Below are 13,735 nucleotides of genomic sequence, written 5' to 3'. Positions count from 1 at the left end.
GAACCCGTCCTAGGCACAGCACCGTGCGGCCGGGTCGTGCGCCTCCCGCCTGGGGGCTTTAGTGCGAGCTCGGGCCGAGCTTTCCTGGGCTCTTTTGTGCTGATGAGAGTGGCTAGGGGAGGCTGTTCTTGGCGGTGAAGGATGGCTTGGGGTGACGCCGTAGCTAAGGAGGCGGGCAGGCAGTAGCAGGTGGTGGTGGAACGGACCAGATCGGCGAGACTTCTCTCTCTGCTGGATTCTCTTAACTTTTCATTAACAACGTGAGAGGTGGGAATGAGAGCTGAATCTCTAGGCGGTACAAACTTCGGAAGGCCTGCCAGTACAAAATAGTTAAGAATATCCACCCCAAGTAGATAGATGACTTTCGCGGTTATTTCACCAATAGCAACATCAGCACTCTGACTGATGAGTCCATGGATCCATCCAGCTCAGAGCTTGTTGGACGATGGAGATGCTGAGGTAAGGAAGGTGAGAGAGGACATGAGTGCATGTAACTTCACACCTTACGGTAGAGGTACAGCAGTACAAAGGATTGTACATTTAGAGATTAGCACGGGATTTTTTTTTTACTGTTTTGCTTGATTCAGTTTAAGATTTTTTTCAGTCAGCTAGTGGTGATAGTGCTGCTGTAGAAATAACTTTAGTCCCATGAGATGGCCTGCAATAAAGCCTCAGGTCCTACATACGTAAAACAGCTGATTGGATGAGCAGATAAGAGGAAATTTCAGAGCATAGCACACTTCGACTACTGAGCTAAACTGAAAGGCGATACACCTAGTGTTTGTAACTGTGCTGGGAGGAAAGCATCAAAGAGGGCAAGTAATTTTTGCTAGACAACTTTCTGGCACAAGGACAAGCAGGAATGAAGCTGTCGAAATCATGTTCATATGGAAAGCCTAAGGAAAATATCTTTTTAAGAAAAGCAGTGGTGGTATAAAAGAAACATGTTAATGCTCGGAAAAAGATTTCACTGTTGGGTGCTATTCTTCCAGTTGCTTCATGCACAACAGAACTAACAAAACCCCATCATTCTGCTCTTCTTGTGCTCACTCCCATAGTAATAATATAATTTCCCCACTGTCCTAGATAACCTTCCTTGTTTTTACCACAATGTACTTGGTTCCTGTTGTCCATGCACTGTTGTGTCCTGAGGTCTTCTCTGGCCTTGGCCTGCAGCTTTTCTCCTGCTTTTCCCCATCCTTCACTATGCACAGTTACCACATTACTGACCTGAGCTGTTCCTTTGGGCAGGTGAAAAAGCACTAGTTTTGGCAGTAGGTTGGTGTTAAGTGCCTACTGATTATCTGACCAGGTGCTGTTGAGGTCTGAATTTGTCTAGACTTCCCTGCCTTGGGACACTGCTGGCAAGATAGATAGATGTTACAGTTTGTAGCCAGCATATGTAGTTAAAGAGATGAGAAAGGAGAGTAAAAAGGAGCAGACACCCAGCTGAAGACAACAATAGTTCAAGAAAATGTGTTCAGATTGCTGCTACATCAGTTGTGTAATCTAATAATGAATTCTGTATAAATGGAGATGTGAACTCATAAAAATTCAGTTTTATTTTTTTAACAGCAAATAACTGTCACCACTCCTACAAGATTGTGTCTTATTTTGTTCATTGATGTGTCTGGCATGCACTTCACAGTCTGCTTTCACATGCCTAATTTATGGGCCATTGAGTAATTTAGACACTAGATGATTATTACTTGGAGTTATACAAAGCAGGGATAAAAGAAACCTATCTGTTATAAGCTCGTATGCAGCTGTCACCAGTAATGCCCAGAAATCAGTATTAATTGTTGTCCAGCAGCACACAGGGAAGATATTTAATTGGCTTGTGTAGCAGCCTATTCTCTAGTGTCTCACATAGAAAGATATCCCTTGGGATATAAAGTCTGCCAGTTTGTAACATTCTGTCCATACTTAGGGCTGACAGAAATATTTTTCAAGCTTGTTGTGGAGCTCAAGAGTGCTCTTTAAGATTGGTCAAAGCTGTTGTATTTTTGCTGTCTAATTCTTTCACAGAGTGGTATGCAGAGTAGTCCCTTGCATATGAAAGTAGACATGAAAAGAAATTACAACATATCTCTGTATTTTAAAAAAAAAAAAAAAAAGTCAGGGTAAGCAGCATATGTGTATACTAATTGTGAGATGAACAAAATTACTGCAGTACTTGATAGAAAATAGCACATTGTGGATCGTTAAAATTAAACAATCACAAACTTGCTGAGCTTTCTATGTAATTTCTCTATGTCCTTGTTGGAGAACTGATGAGAAAATCACAGGGACTAAAAGAAAACTTTGGGCAACTTGTGTGTCGTACTGATTCTTTGTAATTTTTGCCTTTTGAAGTACTTGTTGGAGGCAAAGAAAAGACTGCTTATCATTCAGTGTCCTGACTACACATACCATAAGGATAAAACCTCGATGTTTTATCCTACTATTTCTTTGTTCATAGTTTACTAATCTTGTTCTTTCATACCTGTTTAAATTTTATAGGTATTTTGACAGAGCAGTTATTCTCATTGCTGATACGACAGAGTTACTATTTGTTATAAAAGTAGAAATCAACCAAGCTTGACTTCTTCCAAAAGGACTGGATGACTGCCTAGGAAAATAAGATGACCCTTTGAATATTTGTGATCTTTATATAGGTCTTTACTTCTGTTTTCCTAACAGATTATTTTAATTATAAAAAATAATTTAGCTGTAGTGAAATATGTTTTAGACAAATGGTATCTATAGCTTGAAACCAGATAGAAAAAATAATTTCACACATTCTGGTGTAGTTGTAGCTATCAGTAGTTTCAAAACCTTTTCTGTAGAACTACTGTATATTGACAGTCTTGTAATCACCCAGTTTAAATGTAATGCCTCTTTCCCATACTGACCTTTTTGTTTGCTGTGACGGTTCATTACGATATTTTGAAATAATATGACATGATTTCATCCTGTTCCCTTCTGTGAATATGTCTCTATCTTCTATCTTTTTCATATAAACACTGGCACAAAAGGCATACAAAACCTCAGGAGAGAATCTGTCTTCCTTTCTGTTTCAGAAAGAATGGAGAGCATTTTTTATTTTTTTCCTAGAATTATGCAGACACTATCATACAAGCAGCTTGGTAAAGGATAAGAACTGATACATGGCTGTCAAGCTTTCAAATTAAATTTAGGTTCATCAAGAAAATTGAAGTCACTATTCTTTATATTATCAAGTGGTACAGAAATAGCAGGTGTGATGCCTCATTACATTTTCCCACAAAGCTGGCTTGCAAGTAGTACCTCATGTAATCTAAGTTCAAGATGGGGACATGGATTGAGAACAGGAGTCAGCATGGAGGTGATGTTGACAAAATGAAGGTTGAGTTCAGCTCTTAGAAAGCCTTTGCTTATACAAAGAACACATACAAAGTAAATAGTTTTCACCAAATTAGAATATTGTTCCAGAGAATTTTAACTAAACTTAAATTATTTATAATTTTTTGTTCTGATTTATTGTAATAGGATTATATTTTTAGAAAATTTCTGTAATGGAGTAAAAGTGACTCTAAATTCTTTCATCTAATAAACTTGTAAGATATCTCCAAGAATTCAGGATGTAATTAAAATTATTAGCCATGTTCAATTAACTATAAGCAACAGCTAAGACAACGTCTGGTCATCAGTAAAACATACCTGTACCAATCATAGCATGTTTTTCTTGTGACATATTTTTATATTGTTCCCAGTTGTAACGAGAAGTGGGTCAGGTTATCACCCATGGCATCTGCACTAAGAGACTTAACCTTAGCCATTAAGGGTGAGTGGCTCTGATAGGGTTGGCTTGCTAGTTCTCAAAAGTGTGAAACTATTGCACAGCTCACGTCCTTCACAGTTCAGGGATACTGAGATGAGAGAGGTGCTAGTGCCTCAGTTACCATATTACACAGTGGTAATCTTAGCAACCCACTTCTTAACTCCAGGCTTTATCCTCTCTCTGTTCAAGTCTGTTTATATCTTCTGTTCCCAAAAACATGCATTCCTCACATGGAACCATGTCACCTTTTTGTCTGGTTCTCCACACTGTTCTACAGTGGTGGAGAAAGCAAGAAGGACATGTCGACCTTTGGGGGACAATTATCACTGTCTTCTCTTTCAGTAATTTTCTGGTTTGGAAATCAAAGTCTCAAATTCATAAAACTTGTGTGTACTGGAGATACTATAGGTACAGATTTTTCCTGGCTTTTATTGATGTCTTCACTATGGAGACTAACTTCTGGGCATAAGAAATCTGGGGAGAGGGGGTGTTCGTTCAAGTATTGTTATAATCCTCCCAAAAGAGATGAAGAGCAGTGGTGTCCTTTGTGACATATTTCTATTGCAGGATCATTGAATACAGAAAATCTCCTAACTCTTTGATGTCAGCCACCAGCTGAAGCTAGAAGGACTTGTTCTGCAACTTAACGGCCAAGCTGGGAGCTGACTCTTTGAGCCATCCAACTGCTTGGACTAAATTTACAAAAAAGTGTTACAGATTAAGGCTCTATAGCTCAGCCTGCTGTTCTTGTTCTCTTTAAAAAGACAGAAAAGACCCTTGTATAAATGCATTTAGTGCCCTTCTGTGCAATCACCAAATCTCATGTACTTCGTGTCATTTCTGCTTCAAACTACATTATTCTTACTACAGTCTCTGTAACAAGCTCCCAGCTACCGGCAGAGGTTGCAATCTAGTCACTTTGCATATGAAAACTATTCTCTCAAACACTTCCCTTTTGTTTCTGTGCCCCTAGAATGCTGCTGTGACACAGCATGGTACATAAAGCACAGCCCCTCTAAATAAAATCATTAAATTGCCTTACCAGTCCTCTGATCTCCCCCCACATTCTAGTTTGAATTTCACAAAAATCCATGCTGGATAGGGCCCTTCTCTCACTGCCTGTGCACAAAGGGAGGTAACTGGCTGCTTAAAGCTGCAGCCACTCTTCTCTTTGCCATCTGCCTCCCTCAGATGCTTTGGTTAAAAAAACTGGTTTCAATTACTATAGAGCAAGTAATTGCTTCTAACAAGCAGCATTTTACACAGGTGAATCATTACCATTTCAGCTCACAGATCTGAGCTAGGACTCCCTTATTTTTATTTTACTTGTCTAAGATCCAACAAAAGATCAATTGCACAGCCAAACAGGTGACCGGTTAATTGAGTAGTTGTAACTTTCTCACGTCTGTCTACCCACAGTACACTTGAATTACTCTATGCCAAAACAGATTAAGCCAAAACTGAAAATGGTAGGTCATACAAAATATTTCTCCATACAAACAACTTTGCTGAAATAATGCCTAAATAGCATTTTTGATTGGCTGGGGTTTTTTTATTTTTTTACATAAATAAACCCCTGCCACAGATTTAATGCTTTATCACACTGATTTCCTGTCTTACAACATTTCAAAAAGCAGAGATAACCTGTCCTGACTTAGCTACCAAACCATGGTGCAGAAGACCTTGCTGTAGAGGGAGCTGTAGGTTTCAGAACCCTGCCCCAGGGGTATGCCAGACGCACATTATCCTGCACAACGTGGGTTAGGATATAGAACTTGGAAAATGTTCCAGCACCATATGTGGCTACCTGTCTGTTAAAAGCAAAAGGTCGATCCATGTCTGCCTTGAAAACTGCTCTGCCATCTCTCTTGATGGGAGCCTTCAGGTTGAGTAAGATGTCTCCCTTCAGAAATATTTCAAAAATATGATGTTTTAATTGCACTTTTTGTGATTTTTGTGATCAGTACTTCTAGTGGGAATTTTGTGTATGAGTACTAGTATCTATGCCAGCATCTCATTTCGTAAAAAATGTGTGAAGGGTCTGGCCAGGACAGCTGGAGGCTGGCAAATTCTCTCTTGTGTTTGTGCTAAAGTTGGCCAAAGAGAGCATAGCTAGAATCGCTACTAATAAAAGCTTTCAAGCTAAGAGATAGGAGACAAAGGAGGACATCTTACCCAAAACTGTAGCAGGAAGAGCTAAAATAAAATGGCTGACCCATGGGCAAACTGTGCTTTGAATTGGAAATTGCCCTTATTATTTTGTTTACCTAATGTAATCTTAACTTTCCTTCTTGAAAGATGTTTTCACTTCCCTGTACCATCTAAATATTGGTTTATTAATACTTTCTTTCTTTTCAGGCTTTCCAAATAACAGCAGCATACCAGGCATCAGAAGTTTTTCCATTCGTTTTTCTTCCAGTCCAGAGGCTGATCATATACCTATTGACGGTGATACTGAAAACGACTTGGAAGTTGGATCAGGAGCCACCAATGAGACTGGATTATTCCTACATGAACAACGAATGATGTCAGTTCAAACAGCAAGATACCTCACTAGTCCGTGGCTGACCCGTTTTGTTCCTTCAGTTTACACCCTAGTGCTTGTGCTGAGTCTCCCTCTGAACATTACAGCCATACTTGTGTTTCTGAAAAAGATGAAAATCGAAAAGCCAGCTGTGATATACATGCTGAATTTGGCCCTTGCAGATGTTCTCTTTGTAAGTGTGCTTCCATTTAAGATTGTCTATCACTTTTCTGGAAATGACTGGGTTTTTGGGCCTCAGATGTGCCGTTTCATCACTGCTGCCTTCTTCTGCAACATGTACTGCTCAATAATGCTTATGACTAGCATAAGCTTTGATCGCTTCTTAGCAGTGGTGTACCCCATGCAGTCCCTGGGGTGGCGTACACTGCCTCGTGCCTCACTGGTTTGTTTCATCATATGGCTTGTAGCGATAACCGGAGTTATCCCTTTTCTCTTACGAGAGCAAACAATGGAAATACCCAGGCTAAACATAACTACCTGCCACGATGTGCTGAGAGAATCCGAACTTCATGGCTATTACCTCCACTTCTTCTCTGTCTTCTCTTCTGTGTTTTTCATAGTGCCATTTATAATTTCTACTGTCTGTTATGTGTGTATCATTCGCTGTCTTAGTTCTTCCAACATTGTTGCAAAGCAGAACAAGAAGACACGTGCCTTGCTCTTGTGTGTGGCTGTTTTTTCTGTTTTCGTTATTTGCTTTGGACCCACAAATATTCTCCTCTTAATTCATTATATCCATTTTTCATATGACAACAGCTTAGAGTATCTCTACTTTGCCTATCTACTCTGTGTTTCTATCAGCAGCATTAGCTGCTGCATTGACCCCTTTATTTACTACTATGCTTCTTCTCAGTATCAGAGACAATTTTTCAGTCTCTTCAATTGTAAAAAGACTTTTGATCCTAACAGCAGTAACAGCAGTGGCCAGTTGATGTCTATTCCTAGTAGTAGAAGGGCTACGTTGACTACTAATGTGAATAACAGTGTCTACAGGAAATTACTAGCAATCCATTGAGATAATGTATCTTATAAGTGTTTAATTTTTACACAGTTGCAGACAAAGACTGTTATATCCAAGGAATGCAAAACCTTAAACCAAGTTGCTGTACAATACATACAATGAATCTATGAATGAATCCATGAATCCAATGTAGTAATACACAATTCAAATTAAAGCTCTGTATGTGTGTGTGCATAGATATATGTATAAATATGTATAGTATATGTAAATACGTTAATGTAGAGGGGAAAAATAATTTCTTAATAATAGTTGTTAAGTGTTTTTCAAATAAACCTTTTTCAGACAAATCCTTTGCATTGTTCAGTTTATTGTAGAAATCCCATTTTAGTATTTTGAACTGTATCTATCAGGTTGAATAAATTCTTATATATGGAATCACTCCATCCATCCAGTCATTCCTGAAAAAAAGTGAAAATATCTTTCCAGGCTTTTTTTGTTGTTGTTTGGTTGGATTTTTTTCCTCCTATAGGTCATTATTTCTAGAATTATCTAGTAGATTATTTTCTTGGCATTATTTTGAATCTTGGGACACTGAAATTGTTAATATCATGTTTTTACATATTCCACTTCAAAACATTCTGTATGTATTTCTTAATGTGAGGAACCAAAACCCAGCTATTGCTTGGTGCAGTGTGTGACATGGGAGATAATTTCCAGCTCCTGGAGCTAGCTTGTTTCTGGTGTTCCTACCATTAGTATATGCTAGACATTTTGGTTAGGAATGTGGTATTTTTGACAATCAGTTTCACAAAAATTTGTGAGATTTTGTTTCACAATAAATCAATGGCTCTCAAAAAAATACAATGGAAAAGCTCTATTCATCACGTTGCGCAGTTTCCAAACACGTTTTTCTAGCACATGGTTAGTCATCATGCATATATTTAGGACTTGAAAATATCCTTTATCCCTGCTAGCAGGGACATTTTTCACATGTTACACTGTGTCCATATATACGGAAATAGCTGTGGTATTTAGCTAACCAACAGCTAACTTCATTCTTTGCAGCAGTCTTTTGCTACAAAGAACAATAATGCAAAAATAACAGAAATTCAGTTTTAGAAACAAGCACTGTAGTCCTATAGATAATAGGACTGTATATGAAAATGGAAATCAAGTAGAATTTTGTTTATAGGATTTGCCACAGAAATGTGAAGTACAGCAGTGGAAAAAAGCTGTCTTCAGCACGAGTGATATGAGACCTAATCTTTCTGCATACATTGTGACAGTGAGAGACTTTCTAACCACGATCTCCTGTTGGTTTGTGTCTGTTCCTTAATGGATTTAAACAGGATTAAGTATTGAATTACCACAGTTTCTCTAGATTTTTGTTCTCAAGGTTTTGCCATTTTTAAGTATGTGAGTGAACAAAAATACAGGTATATGTAGTTTGCAAGCCTAAGACACCACATATAGTCAAGAATATATATGTGTGTGTGTGTGTTTGTGTGTGTGTGTGTGTATGTAACTCAAGTTACATTCTCATTTTGTTTAATATCACATTAGGGATGGTCTTGTTTTTCAGCAAAATCTAAATCCATCTTGAAACTATGGACATCTGCTCTTTGCTGGCTGAAAAGTATTGGCTCTGGAGTTACAGACTGGGGGACTGCTTTTTAGCCCAGGTTCAGAGGAAGGCTAGGAAGATGATGAGAAGAATGAGCATCTCTCCTGCAAGGACAGGCTAAGAGCTGGGGTTGTTCAGCCTGGAGAAGGCTCTGGGGTGAAGACACTGAAAGTCTTTCAGTACCTGAAGGAAGTTGGTAAAGACAGACAGGGAGACTTCTATCAGGACCTTCAGGGATTGGATAGGGGCTAATGGCTTTAAACTGAAGGGTGTAGGTTTAAATTAGATTTAGAAAGAAATTTACTGAGAGGTTGGTGAGGACCTGAAACAACTTGCCCAGAGAAGTTCTGGACACTCTGTCCTTGGAAGTGTTCAAGCCAAGGTTGGATGGGGCTCTGAGCAGCCTGGTCTAGAGGAAGGAATATCTGCCCACAGCAGGGGTTTGGAACTGGATGTTATGTAAGGTCCTTTCCAATCCAAGCCATTCTATGAATTGATGGTTCTATGAGCTGCTGAGCATGGTATGCATATGATGCATGTAGCAAAGCAGAAGGTGGTAGCTTTTTGAAGAAACTGAACCAGGAAACTACTGCAATTTAGACTGACATGCTTAAATTAACAGGAAAACTTAACCATATCTTCATGCTTACCGCACCTTGCACTGCTAGCTGGGAAAGAAAATTAACAGCTTGTTTCAGGGGGAAGAGGAAGGAGTAAACATCTGACCAAGAGAAGTGAAACCATTGTATATGCTGTTTTACCCATACCTTCTGCTCTTCAGTCTTTCCTTCACTTTTTTTCCATAATGTTGGAGATAAGATGCATAATTTTCTACACGAAGCAAGCTTACAATCCTGTACTATATAACATTTGGAGACAAGGATGTGTCAGGTGCTAAACATGCATAAGGAAGCTTGCTAATCTTCCAGTTATGCCAACTGCATGTTGCAGCAATACTGGTGGAGGCAAGATGTGTTTCTGTTGGCAGAATACCTCATATAACATTAACTGGTATACCTAATTTCACATTGGGAGGATTTGCTTAATTTAGCATGGCAAGGATTTTACAGGGATTGGTATGTTCTCACTAGAAGCATTGCATCAGAGAATGCTGAGCATGCACCTGCCTTACAGCCTGCCACCTGCAGCCTGACTGCAGACAAAATACAGTCTGCTGGCTGTAAGCTCTATTTCTCTGTTTTGGTGAACCCTAGCCAGAAGTGTGAGCAAGGCTGCAAAGTTTGTTAACAGTGCTTAGCACCAGGCAAACTGCATCAGGTTATTGGATCTCTCCCCACTTTAGACAGGATCAGAAATGGAAAGAAAATACAAGCCAGGTAGTAGATCATCAGTTACAGCTTTGCACTGGAGCTCTCCAAGAGCTGTGGGAAGAATAAAAAGGGTCTAACATGCTGAGTGCAATATTCAAATAAATTCCTAAATAAAGCCCTTTTTTTAATACATAATTTTCATCTCTTTTGATCTGACCACAGTTTAATCTTACAAGATGCTGAGCAAATTTAAAAAACAAAATGAAAAACCCAAATAAATGCTTTTTCATTATATTTTGCAAGTGCTGTAGAAATGGTTTAGTCATAGCTAATACAGCTGGAGAGGGTGAAAACTTAACATGTTATAATCCAAGTCAACACTAGAGAGCACTAGAATAACAAAATAATTAAGATATGGCTATTGTAATTTGACTTGTTGGGGAGGAGACCACTAGAAACCAGATCTGATTATCATGCTGAACTGTAAAATACTGATTAGCCCTCTCAACTATGTGTGCTTGGAAAAGTGAAAAGATAGTGGAACTTTGTTGGAAAAGTAAGTGGCTTTATTTTAAACAGAATCTGTGAAAATGTTCATCAAAATTTTGGGAAATAATTTTTCTTATCTTTATGCTACCAGCCTTGGTGCCTGTAGTGTCTAAACAAGCTTCTCAAAAGCAGGGTCTGACATTTAAAATATGTCACTAAATGCATAGCATACAACGTTAACTCCATCAAGGTCAGAGTGGATAACATCAACCTACAATAAAAATCTGTCCTGCTGTTCCCTCACTAAAATAAAAGTGAATGACATTGAGTCAAATTCTTGTTCATTCCTTAGCAGACCTGGAAAAGTCACTGTCCTTGCCTTTGGATCATTTTGGTTTCGTGTTAGGAAGCTGGTGTCTTCACTATTTTTTTGTGCCACACTATTATGTACAGGAGCTGGCAATTCTTGGGAAGTTCTTGTGTATGCTTTCTCATCCTCATGGATGGGGCAGCATGTGCCCAGAGCAGCAGTGCAGGTGGTGCCACCATGCCTGGGCACAGGACTCCCAGTTCATGCTCCCATGGGGCTCACAGCCCGCTGCCACTGGCTTGCCGTATCTGTCCCTTCGACTCCTGTACAGGTGGCCTGCTTCTTTTACAGATGCTTTCCTCAGAAGGGAACATCGAAATGGAAAATAATTAAATAGACTTTCAGAATCAGATTACCACTAAAAATTTTATCATTTTTGGTGCCTTATAATGCTCCTTTTTTCCCCCCTCAGATATATGTTATAATAATAATAATGCAATTCGTTTGCTTACAAACTGGAAAGAGCATTCACCATCAGCAGTACAGGAAGCAGGCTATGTTCCTTAGACCAAACCTTTTAAATCTCTATTTCAGCCAGGTCCCTCTACTCAATTTATACTTCAGAGGATGGGGAGCCCTACGACCCTGTGTACCTGCTAGAAGGGGATATGGTGGTACACAAGCCTGTGGTAATACTGGTGTGGAATGATGCTGCTGAACACTTTCTTTCTCAAGAACCACACTTAATTGAAAACAGACATCCAGCTCTGAAAGGGTGCATTTTATCACTGCCACCTCCTACTATGTCCTGTTTACTGAAACCTCCCTACACATCGAATGTTTCTCATCCAAGACAATATCCCACACAGTTCCCATCATCATTTACACAGCAAGATGCCTTGGAGATATACTTTCAAAGCACACAGGGTTTTCTATCACCTAGTGAGTCATTACTCAACAACTTAACTCAGAGATTCAAATATTTCTTTTCTGATATGGTCACTCCTGTGATTTTCCTGCCGTCTTTTCTCTTTTAAAATAAACAATCCTTACTGCCTATTCAATCTTCCATTGCTCATCAATATTGTTGCAAATAGAAGAATCACAGATTATTCTGAGTTGGGAGGGATCCACAAAGATCAAGTCCAACCCTTGAGTGGTCAAAAAGGGGATCCAGCTCATGACCCCCATGTTACTAACACCATACTCTAAACAAGATTTCTTCCTGCCTGCGGCAAACCTATGGATTTGTAAAGTGATACCATTCACACCTGACATGTTTTGTAGGAAACCATACAATGAAAGAAATGTAAGTTCCAAAATTGGGTCAATTAGCGTAACTGTATAACCTGAATGTGGATAAACTTTTACAGCTTGCCTTAACCATGTGTACTGAGAACTCAGCCCCAGATGGGGAAGAACAAAAGGAGGGAGAAAATGTTGCCATCCAAACTTCTACATTGTTTTATCTGCCTGTTCAAGTGTTAATATTTCTCCCTCTTTCTGAATAACTCCAAGGATATTTTTCTTGAACGCTTTTCTATAGGTCACTGTTGTGGTTTGACGTTGGCCAAACACCAGGCATTCACAAAAGCCATTCACTCACTCTTTCTTGCTACAGTTGGGCAGAAGACAGGGGGAAAAAGAAAATTAACCAAGGGTTTATGAGTTAAGAGCTGAGAAAAAACACTCTAAGGACAAAACAGGTTCAAATTTAAAGGTATGAGGTACATTTTTTATTAACAGAGTCAGAGGAGGATAATGAAAAGTAAAAAAAGCCTTTGAAACACCTTTTTTTCCCCCAGCCCCTCCCTCTTTCCCACCAACAGCAGAGGAAGACAGGGCATGGGGTTTTGGTCAGTTCATCACCCGAGATCTTTTTCTGTTCACTCAAGGAGAGGAACCTTCTCTCTGCTGTGCCCTGGGGTCCCTCCAACAGGCAAACAGTCTTCAAAAACCTGGTTGCAGCGCATGTCACTCATCCACGTGCTGGTTCTTCAAGGATAGGCTGCTTTAGTTTGGGAGAAAAGGCCCGCTGTCTTCTCTCCATTTTTGTAAGCAGGGGCCTTCTCTCTCCACCAGATCACCCACTGGATCACAGCTTTCTCCAGCATCCACTTCCTCTGGTGTGAGTGCTTCTCTCATGGGCTGCAGGTGAATCTCTGCATCCCCTGTGGATTCCCATGAGCTGCAGGGGCGCAGGTGCTTCACCATGGTCCTCACCATGGCCTGCAGAGGACTCTTGGCTCCAGTGCTTGAAGCATTTCCTCCTCGTCTTTATACACTGACCTTGGTGCCTTCATGTTCTCCATCATGTCCTCACTTCCTTCTCTTCTCTGACTAGAAGAAAAACTGCTGCCATAGGTACTATTGCCAACAAGTTTTACCAATTCAAAGATTCCTGCAGGATCCCGCAGTGCCAAGAAGTTGATTTTGTCTAGGTCCCACATCAGGGGATTGCTCACCATGCTTCCACTGCCGGCCAGGTGGCCCCATCACCACCGAGCAAGCAGTGGTGGCTGCCGCGGTGCTGGTGCTGTTAAAGCCTCTCTTCATACACGGTGCTGGGAAGAAGATGCCACCACCACCTCTGCCCTTCTGCCCTCAGTGCAGCTGGCTAGGGGTGGCCAGGCAGGCAAGGCTCGCCACAGCTGTGCCAAGACGGCAGTGGCACATCACCACACACTGTGCCAGGATGGCCTTGGTGGCAGTGCCTCACCATCCCTGGAATAA

The 13,735-nt window shown here is 40.1% G+C and overlaps 1 protein-coding gene across 1 annotated transcript; it reads left to right on the top strand.

The window, feature by feature from the left end:
• Positions 1–30: 30 nt before the first annotated feature.
• Positions 31–7,655, top strand: F2R (coagulation factor II thrombin receptor). The gene is made up of 2 exons (XM_015652201.3): positions 31–459; positions 6,161–7,655. Exon 2 carries the CDS (start codon positions 6,325–6,327, stop codon positions 7,360–7,362), a length of 1,038 nt encoding a protein of 345 aa, XP_015507687.2. The 5' UTR covers positions 31–459; positions 6,161–6,324; the 3' UTR covers positions 7,363–7,655.
• Positions 7,656–13,735: the final 6,080 nt, after the last annotated feature.

Source organism: Parus major, chromosome Z (assembly GCF_001522545.3).
Source record: "Parus major isolate Abel chromosome Z, Parus_major1.1, whole genome shotgun sequence".
Taxonomy (NCBI): domain Eukaryota; kingdom Metazoa; phylum Chordata; class Aves; order Passeriformes; family Paridae; genus Parus; species Parus major.
The sequence above is the reverse complement of the archived record's forward strand: the minus strand, read 5'-3'. Positions and strand labels throughout refer to the sequence as shown.